Source organism: Echinops telfairi, unplaced genomic scaffold, assembly GCF_000313985.2.
Source record: "Echinops telfairi isolate 266 unplaced genomic scaffold, ASM31398v2 ScPeMD7_2010;HRSCAF=2546, whole genome shotgun sequence".
In the NCBI taxonomy this organism is placed as follows: Eukaryota; Metazoa; Chordata; class Mammalia; order Afrosoricida; family Tenrecidae; genus Echinops; species Echinops telfairi.
Window position 1 is genome coordinate 22,158,600 of NW_022105908.1, and position 16,926 is coordinate 22,175,525.

Here is a 16,926-nt window from a genome sequence, read left to right on the forward strand (position 1 = left end):
TTTTTTAAGTTACCGCTATTTAGGTTTGAGGGATAAGGAATCTGGAGGAGTTTTTTGTTTTTAAAGAAACATACTATATATATTTACACAGTCCATCTCAAGAAATGAAATCCACAACAGTATCCTATTAAACTCCCTGGATATGTGGTTCTTTTTCTCCCCTCATCCTTCCTCCCTCCCCCCCAACAACCCACCCCTTTTTCTCCCTGTTCTCATTTCCATCCCTGGTCTCTTTATACTCATCTAAGTTGTGTTTGTTGGTGTGTGAAACACATTTCATCTTCTTTATTTTTCCCTACAACAATGGTGTTATTAAATATCTTTGTAAGACTGACTGAATTTGCTAAGCACAATGTTCCCTAGTTTTGTCTATGTCATGCAGTATTTAAGAGAGCTGGCATTGCTGTTTTATTGATGCATAATATTCTATAGTTCGAATGTACCAGAGCTTGTTTATCCATTCCTCTGTGCCTGGGGTTTGGGGTTGGTTCCATATTTTTGCTATTATGGAAATTGCAGCAATAAACATACAGATGTCTGTTCATGTTATATTCTTGATGTCTTTGGGGTATATATCCAATAGAGAAATTGCTGGATCATAAGGTACTTGTATTTGTTTAAGGAAGTGCTATACTGATTTCCATACAGTTGTTGTACAGTTCTAAAGTCTCACCAGCAGTGTAAAAGGGTCCCTATCTTTCTACATCCTCTCCAGCATTTGTTATTTTCTGTCTTATTAAATTTTGCCAAACATGTTAGTATGAATTATTTGTATCTTTCATAAGATGTTGTAGCTTTCTAAGATTTTGGAGCTTAGCCCTTATCTGATACAGTATTACTGAATATTTCTCCCAATCTGAGGGTTCTCTGTTCAGTCTTTTTGTGGAGTCTTTTGGTGTGCATAAATGTCATGTTTTTAGTAGGTCCCCATTCTTTATTGTCTTCTGTAGTGTGGGAATTTGCATTATGTTCGGTAGTGTGTTTATGCCCTGTAGTAAAGTCCTTAAGTCCCTAATTTTTCATTGATGATCTTTATAATGGTGTGATTTATATTTAGTCCCTTGATTCATCCTGAGTTTGTTTTGCGTACATGGTGTGAGGTATGGGTCCTGTTTCATTTTTTTGCAGGCGAAGATCCAGTTTTTCCAGCACCATTTGTTGAAAAATTTATCTCTTGACCACTTAATATGTTTCAGTCCTTCACCAAAACTTAGAAGTCTACAGGTACTTGATTGCATTTTGGGGTTCACAATTCTAATCCTTTAGGCTTCATATCTATCATTGTAACAGTACCCGACTGTTTTGAATACTGTGGTTATTTGAGGGGGTACCGTCCCCCCCAAAAACAAACCCACAGGAAAAAGCTCTGCTTGACAGAGCTTTCATAGTACACACTTTTCCTGCTAGGCGAGCACTGAGCAACTCACTTTGAGTTAGTGCACCAGTGGCATCACCTGGGAAGGTTCTCTCTGGTCACAGTGAAGTTTTTCATAAAAGCAGTTTCCCTCGAACCTCGTTTTTGTGATGGCCAGTTAAAGAGAACAGTGTGCAGCTGTGACATTTTGTTTCCTGCTTAGGAAAAATGCCACCGAAACTGTTGTGATGTTGAACACAGCTTACAGGGACAGCACTATGGGAAAAACTCAAGTGTATGAGTGGTTTTCTCATTTCAAAACAGGTGAAATGTCGATTGATGACAAACCTCATCTTGGACATCCATCAGCTTTTCAAATGGATGAAGATGTTGACTTTTAGTGCAGTTGGAGTTTTTTCTACCAGGTCAGTCTGTTTGTCAAGTTTTCTACTTAGAGATTCTGAAAAGATCAAGTAACAGTATGCAATAAAAAAGGCCTGCTCCGCTGGAGATCCCCATGCAGAGGGGTCTCGGGGAGGAGATGAGCCAGTCAGGGTGCGACGTAGCAATGATGAAAAATACAACTTTCCTCTAGTTCCTAAATGCTTCCTCCCCGCCCCCCACTATCATGATCCGAACTCTACCTTGTAAGTCTGGCTAGACCAGAGGATGTACACTGGTTCAGATAGGAACTGAAAACACAGGGAATCCCTTCAGGACTAGTGGTGTGAGTGGCGATACTGGGAGGGTAGAGGGAGAGTAGGTTGGAAAGAGGGAACCAATTACAAGGAGCTATATGTGACCTCTTCCCTGGGGGATGGACAAAAGAAAAGTGGGTGAAGGGAGACATCGGACAGGGCAAGATATGACAAAATAAAAATTTATAAATTATCAAGGGCTCATGAGGGAGGGTGGAGCAGGGAGGGAGGGGAAAAATGAGGACCTAATGCCGGGGGCTTAAGTGGAGAGGAAATGCTTTGAGAATGATGAGGGCAATGAATGTACAAATGCGCTTTACACAATTGATATATGTATGGATTGTGATAAGAGTTGTATGAGCCCCTAATAAAACGATTTAAAAAAAAAAGGCCTGCTTTGTGACAGACAGAGGACTGGTTTTGTCACTACAACACTCAGTATGCCAGTTTTTGGCAAAAAACAGCATGCCTCTCTTGCCACACTCACCTTACTCATCTGATCTCACTCCATGCAACTTCTTTTTGTTTCTGGGAATGAAGAGGGACATGAAAGGACAGCGATTTGACAATGTAGAAGACGTGAAGAAAAAAAAACATGGGAGGTGCTGTCAGCCATTCAAGTAGATGAGTTTAAAAATGTTTCCAAGGAAACACTCTCAAAGGCCAACCAACGGATCTTGATCTAGTTGTAGGCTTTTCCATTTTTGTCAGTGGCTTTCTTTTTGTTATTGTTTATTTTTTATTGTTGTTATTGTTTTGTTGGTTTTGACTTTCTTTGTTTTATTTGGCTTTGCCTGGATTTTGCACTTAGTAATGTATCTGCATGTCTATCTAGATAAAAAAGCGGGATAAATATTTCACAGATGAAAAGAATGGGACCAATGGTTCCTGGGGGATATGGGAGAAGGGGAGGTGGGAAAAAGGAAGGGGGTGAGGGGAACCAACTCAGGGACAAGGGAACAACAAGTGAATTAAAATGAATGGAAAGAAGGGTGTAGGATGCCTAGTGGGGCTTAATCAAGGGCAATGTAGAAGCGAGGAATTACTAACCCCAATGAAGGCCGAACCTGATGGTGGGACAAGAGGAAAGTAAAAGGAAATAAAGGAAAGAACCAGGAAGCAAAGGACATTTATAGAGTCTAAATACAGGCATGTACATATGTAAATAGATATATAATGAGAGGGGAATAGAACTATGTACTCATATCTATATGTTAAGAATTAAGGTTGCAGATAGACATTGAGCCTCAACTCAAGTCCTCCCTTAACACAAGAACACTTTGTTCTAACAATCTGGCATTGATACTCACCTTCCCGACACAATTGCTGAAGACAAAATGAGTACATAAGCAAATGTGGTGAAGAAAACTGATGGTGCCCTACTATCAAAAGGTATAGCATCTGGAGTCTTAAAGGCTTGAAGATAAATAAGCAGCCATCTAGCTGAGAAGCAACAAAGCCCACATGGAAAAAGCACACCAATCCATGTGATCACAAGGTGTCAATGGGATCAGGTATCAGGTATCAGAAGACCCCAAATAAACAATCATTTTGATTCAAATGAAGGAATGGAAACCCAAAGCCCATCTGTAGACAATTGGACATCCCATCAAAGAAAGGTCACAAGGAAGGGATGAGCCAGCCACGGTGCAGTATAATACCAATGAAACACACAACATTCCTCTAGTTCTTTAATGTTCCTCCCACCCACTATCACGACTCCAATTCTATCTTACAGAGCATGTACACTGGTACAGATAAGAGCGCTTGACACATAGAATGCAGGACAGATAAACTCTTCAGGACCAATAATGAGAGTAGTGATACCATGAGGGTAGGGGGAAGGTAGGGAAGAAGGGGGAGAAAGAGGGAACCAATTGCAATGATTGATGTAAAACACCCCCACCCCAACCCACACACACCAACAGGACAAACTACAGAAATGTGGGTAAAGGGAGATATCAGATGGTGTAAAATATGAAAATAAAAATAATTTATAAATTATCAAGGGTTCATGATGGTGGGAGGGTGGGGGAGGGAGGAAAAAAACAGGTGCTGATACCAAGGGCTCAAGTAGAAAGAAAATGTTGATGACAATATATGTACAAATGTGCTTGATACAGTTGATGCATGGATGGTTATAAGCATTGTAAGAACCCCCAATAAAATGATTTATTAAAACAAATAAAAGAATATCCATGTCCTTTGATATAATCACCCCTTAGTATTCTGTCAACATAAAGTATAAAAGAGCTCTCTGCAGAAGGGGGTACTCTTTACCATGGCAACAAAAAAAAGATTAGAAGGAATCTCAATGTCAGAACAAGAGAAGAGTCGATTAAATCATGGTATGTCTACTGCCTGGAATCCTGTATTGTCACGTGAGAGGATTATTCTGAAATCTAAGTAGCTTAAAGGATGCTGGTGGTGATCTGAGTCAAAACTGAAAAGCGAGAGAAAAATGCGCACACGTGTTAGGGTGGAGAGGTGTTCCTGCAGGGGCCGACTGGAAGGGAAAAGGTCTCAGTGGTAACGCTGCATTGTTTGGGTGGCGAGGGCATGGGTGGAATTAGTGCTCTGTTCTCCAGACCTTATGGACCACTGTTATATTAGGTTGTGAGTGCAACAAAAGTAATGTGTCGATGAAAAAGTCTACGTAATGGACTCCTCGATCACGATTTTCGGATGAACAATAACCCGTGACGTTCTCATCAGAGCCCATGCAAACTAAGGACCCTACTCAAGGGTCTGGATGGCCTCACATTGCCTAGCAACCACCTGCTCAACAGCAGTTGCTAGGCAACTAGGGATTGAGCCAGGACTCCTGACTAATAACCTGTGGTTCCTATTACTGCCAATGTCTTCCCCTGGAGATCCCCCTTCAACTCGTGCTCCAGCCTAGCAATTCCTCTCCTACTTCTGCTCTCCTCCTTCAGGTTTCCTTCCTACCTGGGGTTAACCTGCCAGCGGAGCCCACAGCCCCTATTGTTACAGGGTCCATCATAATCCCCTTTCCTCCAGGACACGCAGGGCTTACAGCTGTAGGGCCCCCCTCTTGAGACAAGTATTGCCTTAAACCAAAAACCTGACGCTGTTGAGTCCGTTCAGCCTCATCTTTCTCCTAAGAGTGACTGGTGGCATCCATCTGCTGACCATGCAGGTAGCAACTCAATATATCAGCAATACGTATCTACTGTATGGCATTGGCTAGATTTTGAGATGTGTCTGCAGCCATGAAATCATCGCCACAATCAGGATCAGGAAGACAGCCATCACTTTCTTGCCAATATTCTCATGCTCCTTTCCCATGTCTCTTTCCCAGCCCTCCTCAGCCTACCCTCAACCAGGCATCTGCTTCCTGCGTTATCGTTTTTGTTTGCTAGAGTTTTAGATAAATGCAATCACACAATGGGTACTCCTTTTTGTCTGCCTTCTTTCATGGAGCAGCATCATTTCGAGGCTTCATCTACGCTGAGTGTCAATGTGTTCCTTTAATTGTGGGCAAGTGTTCCGTTGTACAGTTGTACTCCCATTTGCTTAGCCATTCACCCGCAGAAAGGCCTTTAGACTAGTTCCAGTGTGTGCCTATTGCAAATAAAACTTCTCTGAATAGTTACATGTGAGTCTTGAACTGGGCAGGAGTCTCTGGGCAGTGCAAAAGGTGAATTGCTCAGCTACCGACTGAAAGGTTTCTAGTTCAAATCCACCCAGAGGTGCCTCAGAAGAAAGACCGAGTGATCTACTTCCAAAAACTCAGCCATTGAAAACCCAATAGAGCACAGTTCTACTCTGATGCACATGACGTTGCAATGAGATGGAATCACTGCATGACAGCTGGCTTGGCTGGTAGGGCATGTGTTTTTCGTTTCTCTCAGATACTGTATTAGAGCTTAAATTCTGAGCACTAGGTCTGACCAAGGCTACCCTTTACCGTGAGAATCCTAAATCCATTTTTGTGTCTCCACATAGATTCACCCTCCATGGAGTTATTTCAGACCATTACTAGAAAATGTGAAATTCCCACCACCCCCCTCTTTATATCAAAGAGGCCTTATAGATTTTTCAGTATTTAAAAGTTGTTTTTTTCCATGGTCAGTCCTAAACTAGGGAATCTAGTCACATTATTTTGTCTCATTACCTCCCAAATTAATTTGCTTTTTAAAAAATCATTTTATTAGAGGATCATACAACTCTTATCGCAATCCATGCATACATCAATTGTTTTTGTTTTATTTTTTGGTATTGTTTCTTTTCTTCTTTTTTTTTAATGTTTCTTCTTTTTGTAAAATCATTTTATTAGGGGCTCATACAACTCTTATCACAATCCATACACACATCAATTGTGTAAAGCGCATTTGTACATTCATTGCCCTCATCATTCTCAAAACATTCGCTCTCCACTTAAGCCCCTGGCATCAGGTCCTCATTTTTACACCCCCTCCCTCATGAACCCTTGATAATTTATGAATTATTATTTTGTCTTATCTTGCCCTGTCCGACGTCTCCCTTCACCCACTTTTCAGTTATCTGTCCCCCAGGGAGGGGGTTATATGTAGATCCTTGTAATCGGTTCCCCCTTTCCAACCCACCCTCCCTCCACCCTCCCAGTATCGCCACTCACACCACTGGTCCTGAAGGGATCATCCACCCTGGATTCCCTGTGTTTCCAGTTCCTATCTGTACCAGTGTACATCCTCTGGTCTAGCCAGATTTGTAAGGTAGCATTGGGATCATGATAGTGGGAGGGGGGCAAGGAAGCATTTAGGAACCAGAGGAAAGTTGTATGTTTCATCATTGCTACACTGCACCCTGACTGGCTCATCTCCTCCCCGCAATCCTTCCGTAAGGGGATGTCCAATTGCCTACAGATGGGCTTTGGGTCTCCACTCCGCACTCACCCTCATTCACAATGATATGATTTTTTGTTCTGATGATGCCTGATACCTGATCCCTTCAACACCTCATGATCGCACAGTGCCAGAAGAAACCAGCTCCTAGCATAATCATTACGGGTTTGGTAGGCACAATTGTACAGCAATCATAGGTAAAGATTATAGTAAAGTTATAGAGAGCATGAGAGATAAAAGAGATATATAGAAATAAATGGAGTCAGACACATTTCATGGTAGCATTGTTCACCCCAGCCCCGCTTGGTGGTCCACGTGGAGGGAGAGGGGGAAGGGAAGGAGGGCAAGGGAACAAGGGAGAGAGGACTAGAGAGGAGAAGGGGAAGAGAGGGGAGCGACCAGGGAGTGAGAGGTCAGAGAGCTCTATATTGCTGACCCATGCCTATATACCTTTTGGGGGCATGCCATCCCACTAATTACAGGTAGAGACATACATCACAGGGAGGGGCTGCACTGTAGGTTACACAGCAATGAGAAGGGGTGATCTAGGGACATACATGCAATAGGAAGAGGAGGGATTGGGGTATACACGTGACAAGATGGGCGGATCCCAGATTCAGGATGGCAGCCTAACTTCTGATGTCACAGAGCCGGTTTGGCCTGTTCCTGGTCCAACTGATAGAGACCATTATCAGTAGGATGCAAACTCTGCTCACAGGAGCCTGTCCATTGTCCCCAGCAGCAGGGAGCAGGCCCAGTGGAGTCTGGCAACTGATTGCCATTAGGGGAGGGAATGCCTGCACATCTGACCTCCTCCCACAGCACAGGCTGGTGTGCTTCTTGAACCATGTGGGCTTTGTTGCTTCTGAGCTAGATGGCTGTTTGTTTACCTTCAAGCCTTTAATACCCCAGATGCTGTGTCTTTTGATAGCTGGGCACCATCAGCTTTGTTCACCACATTTGCTTATGCACCCATTTGTCTTCAGGGATCGTATCAGGGAGGTGAGCACACAATTATATGATTTTTTTGTTCTTTGATGCCTGATAACTGATCCCTTCATCACCTCCTGGTCACACAGGCTGGTGTGCTTCTTCCATGTGGGCTTTGTTGCTTCTGAGCTGGATGGCCGTTTGTTTACCTTCAAGCCCTTAAGACCCCAGATGCTATATCTTTGATAGCCGGGCACCATCAGCTTTTTTCACCACATTTGCTTATTCACTCGCTTTGTCTTCAGCGATTCTTCTGCTACCTCAATACTAAACCTATACTCACATAGATCTATTTACCCATCATCATATATAAATATATTTACATATATACATGCCTTTATTTAGACCTCTATAAATGCCCTTTACCTCCTAGCTCTTTCCTCTATTTCTCTTGACTTTCCTCTTGTCCCACTATCATGCTCAGCCTTTATTTGGGTTTCAGTAATTCCTCTGGGTTACATTACCCTTGGTCACGCCCTACCAGGCCTCCTACACCCCCCTCACCACGATTTGGATCACTTGTTGTTCCCTTGTCCCTGGGTTTGTTAACACCACTTCCTTTCCACCCCCTCCCCCTCTCCCATGTCCCCCTGGAACTGTCGGTCCCCTTGTTTTCTCCTCCAGATTGTTTATTCAGCCTATTTTATTTAGACAGACTTGTGGAGATAATAACATGCACAAAAACAAGACAGAGCAAAACCAAGCAACAAAACAAAGCAAAACAACAACAACAACAAGGCAATGACAAAAAACAAAACAAAATACAACAAGAAAGAAAAGCTTGTAGTTAGTTCAAGGACTGTTTGTTGGCCTTTAGGAGTGTATTCCAGTTGATTCTGTTGGGGCACCAAGCCCTGACCCCAAAGTCTATTTTTGGTGTTCCCTGGGGACTTCGTTGCTCTGTTCCCCTTGCTGTTCTATTGTACGCCCTTAGTGTTTTGCCTTGGTGTGGTGGGATCAGGTCGGGCACAATTCCTACACTGTGTCTCCAGTGTTGTCCCCTGTAGGGTTATAGGTCAGTGAGGGATGTCGTGTCTCATAGTAGGTCCAGCCATGTGGTCTTCTCTGCATTTGCTTTTTATTAAAATAGTTTTATTGGCATATACATCACATGCCATACAATTTAACATTCAATTATATTAAGAAGAGTTGTCTAATCATAAAACCACACTCACATTCAGAACATATTCTTCTTGTACTCATTGTTGTTAGCTCCTCCATTTCCCCCAACCTCCCCTGCAGTGCCCTTAGGTAATTGTCCTCAGGAAGAATGAATTTGAAAGTGGATGAGGACCACTGCTCTAGGCAGCCCAGGGAGGGGTAGCCTCCCTCCCATGCATTTGCCTGGATGGAAATTAGGTACTAGGGGTGCAGGGTCATGGGTCAAACCCTGATATTCTTGGCTGGAGGATCCTGACCCAATCTTGTAAACTCTTCTAATCTGCAATTGTGAATGTACCCCAACCATGGTCCCTTTCCCACTGTTCTAATTCCACACCCTCCCCCCCATGCCCCCACTTACTGTGATAAATACATCTGCTGGCAATTCTGGTTTTGTGACAGTTTCCTTTGTGTTCCATGTCCTGTTTAAATTTCTGTTAGCTCTTGGCCACCATGAAGGACAATATCTCATTAGAAAACCCCTGCCCACAGACACATCTCATTCAGTAATTCTTCACTTGCCCATAGATGACCCTGGATCCTGGAATTAGCCCAAATCACACTTTCCTGTCCACAAAAATACCTCCTTGATGAATCCTATAAAACACTGTTAGCCTGTACAGAGAGAGCCTTTTGATTCAGGTCTTTGGCCCCCTCAGGTTTCGGCCAATAAACCTGTCTCTCACCATTGAGTCTCTCATCTTGTTTCTCCTGTGTCTGATTCTCTATCATTTAGTATTCTAATGCACCAAGATGGCCTCATGTTGACTGTCTTCCTCATTAGATTGTTTATCTTTGTCCTGTTTAAAACTCAATGAATGTGTCTCTATAAATTATATTTATACTTTCTCTTGTTTTTGAGGGACTTTTACACATTTGAAGTAAAAATAAGGTCTAAAATAAACATGGCAATATATATATATGTATACACACATATACACATACATATATATTTTAAGATGGCTGAGGACATTAAATTCAGTTGCAAGTCATTCACCTCCCACATGTAGCCGACCATTGCTGACACAGGCCACTGGTTTGGAATATATTCAACTCAACAAGCTCGTGATGCAGTTTCCATGTCCTGGGACAGGCAGAGCCAGAGTCTCAGGTGCAAAGACCTGATGATCTCACATCTTCTACCTGGAACCAGACATCACCACTGTTGGGTATCTTTCCAGAATCCCCTCCCATCACTATACTGTGCACTGGGGGGAATCTGGTGAGGAGGTTCAACATGGTTTCTGTCTTCAGGAAGCTTACTAAATTGTGGAGGAAGAGATGCTATGAATAGTGGGGACAACACATTGCTAAGAGCTCTGATAGGGCACACGGGCTTCCATGAGACCATAGGACAGTGATACCTTAGCCATGTGCAAAGACATGGAATGATCTTCTACAGGAGGAGCTATCTCAGCTAAGACCTAGTCTCCCTTCCTCCTGCTGCTTTCTTTTTCAGCCTTCTACTTGAGAGGTGGAGACGGAGGTGCAGAAAGGAGACAGAGCTCAGTCAGGAATGAGAAATAGAGAAAGGCTTTATGGAGGCAAGCAAAAACTCCCGGACAGATTCCACAGCCTAACGAGTTAGGTTAGGGAAGTCGTGCCGGTGGGATATATACAGGGCTCCAGTCGAGAGGGACGTGCTAATAAAAGAGAGGTTTTTATTGCTGCTGCTGCAGGGTCTTGAGTCAGGATGTAATCCATGAGAAGCCAAACTCCTTCCCTGGAATTCTGGGGGAGGGGGCTTTGAAGCTCAGCAGGCCATTCATCTTCCAGAGGGGCTGGAGAGGAGGTACGGGCTGCCTGGTCCAGACTGGCCCAAACACTGCTGGCACTATTACTTCATCTAGACTTCATAGAAGCAGAGCACACATTTTTTTTCATGGTTCATGGTTTATCTGGTATTGTTAGAGTAACAGATAGTTGCTTACCTGTAGATCTTTTTACATTGCATGGTGATGTATACGACTCTGATATGGATCACACGCAACATAAAACCTACCGGGACAATTATGCACAAGACAGTCAATATTGGATTTACACATTGGGGCAAAAAGTTGGACTTGGCATGTTGAGTGAAGGTACCAGAAGTTACATAACACACAGTAAACACACATTGGCAGTGGTGCCTCTAAGGTGGTGGAACGATGTTATGCTAACCAATTTAGAACTATGTATGATAAGTATTCTCCACCGTCAGGATAGAGCTGTAAAGCTTTATGGGTCATTCCCACGTCTGATTTTAGGAAACCGATGTTTTTTTTGTTTTTAAGGTCATAATTTTATTGCTTTAATCAGAGATCAGATCCAAGAACAACATGCATAACCTCCAGCTAACATCCATTTGTAGCCTACACCGTGAAGAAGTACAAGAGAAGACTTTATAATCACAGCTCTTCTGGGATCCCATAAAGGGTACCTGCACTTTCCTTCAATCTTCCCCAGGAGTCAGGGTCCCCATCACAATGTCTGAGACTCCTTTCTGTCCCCATATGGACGGGACACTGAGGAAGACATCATGATTAATTAGACCCTTCATCATGGTGGAACTTGGATATACTCACCTCAGATTCTTCATTCAAGTTTCTGCCATCTGTCATAGATAGTCCAAAGGCCCGGGATCTACATCCTTTCACTTTGATCGCCTAATAAGCACTGTTGACCCCCTGTTCCTTTGTCTCCACTGGGGCCTCCATCAAGGTGCAAGTTTCTCAGGGAGGCACCAACAATATTTATTCCACTCCAAACCAGCACACTAGATTGACCACGCCCTCCAAGGATCCATCCATGACAGCTTAACTGGTACTCCTGGCCTCTCCCCCTTTACATAATGCAACGTTGCTGAATCCAGATTACAACAACTTCCAATAGCACAGTTCTCAGGAAAACCACATAGGTGAGGATTTCCACTGGATGAGAAACAACAAGTGGCTTGCTGCTTGGACTGCGCTGGATCAAGTTAGCATGGCTTTCTCCCTCCTGCGGACACGCCCTGGCTGTGATAATAACCAACTTGGAATCACAGTTACATTCCAGTCTTTGCCAGAGACCATTTATGGTGTTCTAAGGAGCAGGCTGCTGAGTTGGAGATCCATCCTCTCTACCTTCAGTTTGTCTTCAGTGATGTCAACAAGAGTGACCTCATCTGCTAAGTCCTTCATTAAGGTATGCATGGCACAGGCCATGTCAACAGCACCAACCTGAACTTTGCAGTCATCTTTTTTTGGGGGTGGGGGGAACTATCCTTCCTTAAGAAGATTCCGAATCAGCTGATCCTCCAGAGTGGCCATGTAGGGTTTGGAAGAGGAAGGAACCAGATCGCACGCTGAAAGAACCGGACTTGGAGGCAGAAACTCTGGATCTTCAAACAGAGCACACCTTGGAGCCAACCAAAAAGCCAAGTCCAACACAAGGAACTGGAAAGGAGATCTCAAGCCCTTCCAGTATCCAAAGGATACGCATCCACTGTCTCTCTCCAGTCTAGTTAGCCAGTCCTATGTCTCCACTACTCTTCCTTGCAACTGGATGGGACAGGGATGGCCTAGGCTTGGCTGCTGTGGTCACCAGACCAGACAATTGGATTAAGCATCTACAAGATCTGAAGAACTTTTGCCAGCTCCAGGTGAACTTCGCCTGAGATGCTGGTACCCTACTTACATTACTGGCCTCTGCAAGCCATAGACAGAGGCTCTTATAACACAGTGAGGTAGGCATAGAATGCCCAGCAGAGGCATCATCACAGATCCAGCCCTGGTGCTGGAAGGCCTCTTGGAGGGCAACTTGTTTCTAGACCCAGAAACTGAGACCCAGAGAGGGCGAGGCACAGCCAGATGCACAGATGTCAGACGCCAAGGTTGTCAGGAGCCCCTTGATGCACTCTGGTGCCCCACTCCTCCCACAGATCCACTATCAGGTAAGGATGGATCTTCTTCAGGGCTTGGTAGAGTCGATCTTTGCAGGCCGAGTTCCAAGATCGGCTGAAGCTGAACAGCTTCCGCATCTGGTCTTGCTTGGTGGCCTCAGCGCGCACACTCTCGTACTGCTCCTCGCTCAGCATATGTCCGTGCAGCTTGTCTAGGACAGGGTCCACTGATGTCACCCGGGCTATCAGCTGCTCCCGATACCGATCCACAAAATGCAGGGGGTCTGTGATGTCTGGGATTGGAGGTAAGGCTGGCAACAAAAAAAGAAAGGATACCATGTTGGCATCGAATTCTGCTCCCTCTCCCAGTGACCCTTACTCACCTCATCTGCATATGTGCCCTCCCTCACCCCATTCAAGGCTGTTTGATATCAGAAAGGCACCCTCACATTCTCTCCCATTAATATCCAGGCTAGCCTTCTGCACAAGTTGGGGATTGGGATTAAGGGAGGAGGATAGAGGGGGAGTTTTGATAGGGACATTAGAGACTGTTTAAGGGGAGGTGTCAAGGCCTACGTGGGTGGGGAATAGGGAAAGACAGGGAGAGACCTTAGACCAGTGGTTCTCAACCTTCCTCATGCCACGACCCTTTAATACAGTTCTTCATGTTGTGGTGAGCCCCCAACCATAAAATTATTTTCATTGCTACTTCATCACTGTCATTTTGCTGCTGTTATGAATCGGGCGACCCCTGTGAAAGAAAGGGTTGTTTGACACCCAAAGGGGTCGTGACCCACAGGTTGAGAACTGCTGCCCTAGACACACATCCACTTGATCCCTTGTGAGTTTTGTAGCAAGTGAATCTGCTCCTTTTTCGCTTTCCTTTCTTTTATGAGCAGACACCTCAGAGCTGCCACTGGCTCTTGTTGTCTCTAATGGCTGTACTAACCTACTTGCTCTGGAAGGTCCAGGCTGGCTGCAGGTCTGAGGTCTCCTAGAGGAAGACAGAAATGAAGATGAAGACATCAGCAACAGCATCAGTCATTAACATACACACAATGCATCTCAAAACTCCCATCCACCACTGAGATGGTTTGATTCTGTGAACAAGCTAAAAACAGATTCACATAAGACCTGGGAGGCTGCAAAGAGCCCTTAGACTCCAAGACTTAGAGATCGAGGTGAATCTTTTCCTTATTCATAGAGGGAAATTGAGGCTCAGAAGTCCTACTCATAGACTAATTATAGAGAGAGGGCATCTATCCCAATGAGAACTGCAAAACCTTAGGCATGGTTTTCTCCAGTCTTGGCTCAATCCTTGCTGAATTAACTAAGCCTCTTGCTAGATAGCTAAAACTGTTTTATATCTCCTTGATCTAAGAAACCACAAGGTCTGCAGTTCAAAGTCACCAGCCACTCCTAGGGAGAAAGATGGGGTTTTATATTCCCATACAAAGGTATAGTCTCGAAAAGAAAAACAAAAGTTACAGTCTTAGAAACTGACAGGAGTGGTTCTACCCTGTCCTGCAGTCTCTCATATGTCAGCATCTATTTGATGGCAATGAGTTTGGTTTGATTTGAGCAGAAATCAACTTTCTTGTCCTTGTATGGTTTTCTAGACTCCATTAAACCAAGTCTGTTTATCCTGAATTTAATGTCAGATTATGATGGGGCAAATCTTAGCACATGGCAGTAATGGAACAAATTTTCATAGGGGAAAAATGGAAGGGGCTTAAATAATTACTTATATAAAGAGAGGAAGGAGTTGTTCACAATAGCTCATGTGAACAAGGCCTTAGAGTTTGGGTAGACTTGAAGTTCAAGGTGACCTTATGGTGTGGCAAAGCAGACACAAAAGATGGGAGATCAGGTTGCATGACTGTGAGCATTGGGTTCGTTTGGATGACGGGAGCAGCGTGCCCCACATCTTCTTGCTCATTGGACTGTCTTGCAGTCGATTTTGACTCCATCCACACATTGGTGCATCCACTGAGGAAAGTGACTGGGATGGTAAGGATGGAAAAAGGCAATTGAAAACAAGGAACAAAGTTAGAGAGGAATGATGGAAGGAGTTGCAAGTGTTCAACTTATTGCCACGGCTTCAGTCTTCAAGTACCTGAAGGATTTTCTCACGGGGAAGGTGTGAGACATTTGTGAGCTCCAAGAGATAGAATGAAGGCTGGTAGGAAGGCACTACTGACCTATTATGAGGACAGAGAATAATATTGCTACTATTTACCAAGGGTCATTGGCGTGAGGCATGTATACACACTGTTATATTTAGTCTTTGTTATAATCCTGCAATGTAGGTGCTATGATCTATTTAATATATGAGGAATCCAAGACTCAGCTGAGATATGAACATTTCCCAAGGTCAGACAAGTAACTGTCAGAGTTGGATTCACATCAAGTCTGATGCGGAGGCTTGGCCAGTTCTCTCCCTGTGGCTGCACTCCAATGGAGTGAACCTCACCCACCTGGTGAGAGTCCTGTTTGTCGCAGCTTAGCGGGCAGCCCAGCCATATTCCATTAGCTGAAGAGGGTTGGCTGCCCTGAAAGGTATGTTTTGGGCATTTGGGTCTTGCGCAGAGGCCATACGGTTTCCTTCATTCTTGTTGGATTCCCTATCATTTGCTTTGGGTCTTTGTGGGGAACAGAAGGATTTCTCTTAAGTTGTCTCCCCAAAATATATGCCAGATTTAGCTTGCGAATGACTATTCACTAGGCGGTCAGCGAAAGTAGGTCAGAGGTTATTCTCCCTGACATCAGCCATCTAGACTGTATAGTCTGACTCACCCTAAGTAGGTGAGTCTGATAAGGATAGCAGTTGTCTGTTTACTTGCAGGAGATACCAGAGAGGTCAAACCCACCCAAGGATGACCAAGGTTAGGTTACCATTATCAGCTGTCTAGATCAAGCAGACACCACTGTTTATCCCACAACAAATGTGGGCACACCCCTAGGTCATCCCCCTCCTATTGATTGTATTGCCTATGTCGCTACCCCTCCCTGTGACTTAGGTTGTTGTCTGCTGTCAGGGGACTTGCATGCCTCGCAGAATAGTAGTTGTCTGTTTTATTGTATGAGACACCAGAATGATCAAACTTGTTCAAGAATGAATTGTATTGCCCCTTCCTGTGATGTATGACTCTGTAATCAGATCCTCCTAAAGTGATATGATGCGTGGTTAGCAATAAATAAGGAGGCTCCCTGGTTCTCGGGAGGGTGGCTGGAGAAGGTGGCTTAGGAGGACGAGGCAGCGGCTTCTTCTCTGACGACTAAGCCCCCTCCACGAGGACCATCAAGCGGGGCTGAGGTGAGTGATGCTACCATGAATTGCATCTGACTCCATTACTTGACTCTGTCCTTTAACTCTCATGCTCTTTATGACTTTACTATAATCTCTACTTATTATCGCTGTACAATTGCGCCTACCGAACCTGTGATGTTTTGTGGGGTTCCCTCTTCCCTTTAACCCCACAGGTCTCTGAGTGATCCAGGTGAAAATGCCCTCACCCACACACAACCCTGTAGCCATCTAGTTCAGACCCTTCCACTTCACATTCAAGCTATTATGGGAAACTTTCCCCATGGCCTTGTGGAAGGCCGTCTGTTAATTCCAGGGCAGTGTGGAGATCGCATAGTGCATGGTAAAGAGCATGGATCTTGGAGTCCAGTTGAGTTGAGTTTAAATTACAGTCATACCAGCTGTGGCTTACTTGAAAAGGCACCTTAACTTCTTTGGGGTTTGTCTTATTAGTGAATTGTGATAATATAAACTCTCTCCCTGACATACACACCTACACACATATGTGTGAACCCACACATATGTACACACACCCTTTTATTAACTTTATCTCTTTATTTTATTTCTGTAACCCCTCTGAACTCCCTGGATTTGCCCTAGACTTACCTGTTTTCAACAAGGCCCTCCAGACTACCAGCCCATCTTTCTTGTCTCTCATTTCCAACCTGATTCCTGATCCCAAGTGTCCGATGTAGAACTCGGAGAAG

General features: G+C 44.2%; 1 protein-coding gene and 1 pseudogene across 1 annotated transcript in view; both read right to left on the bottom strand.

Moving 5' to 3' along the window:
• Window positions 1-10,881: 10,881 nt before the first annotated feature.
• LOC123522072 lies at window positions 10,882-16,908 on the bottom strand (annotated as a pseudogene).
• The window catches only part of NLRP1 (NLR family pyrin domain containing 1), a 58,776-nt gene continuing 54,741 nt past the window's right edge, over window positions 12,892-16,926 (bottom strand). Inside the window, exons 13-14 of the mRNA XM_045293324.1 lie at window positions 13,323-13,392; window positions 12,892-13,223 (exon numbers count right to left, since the gene is read on the bottom strand). Of these exons, the coding sequence (XP_045149259.1) occupies window positions 12,892-13,223; window positions 13,323-13,392 (402 nt within the window). The remainder of the gene's footprint in view (window positions 13,224-13,322; window positions 13,393-16,926) is intronic.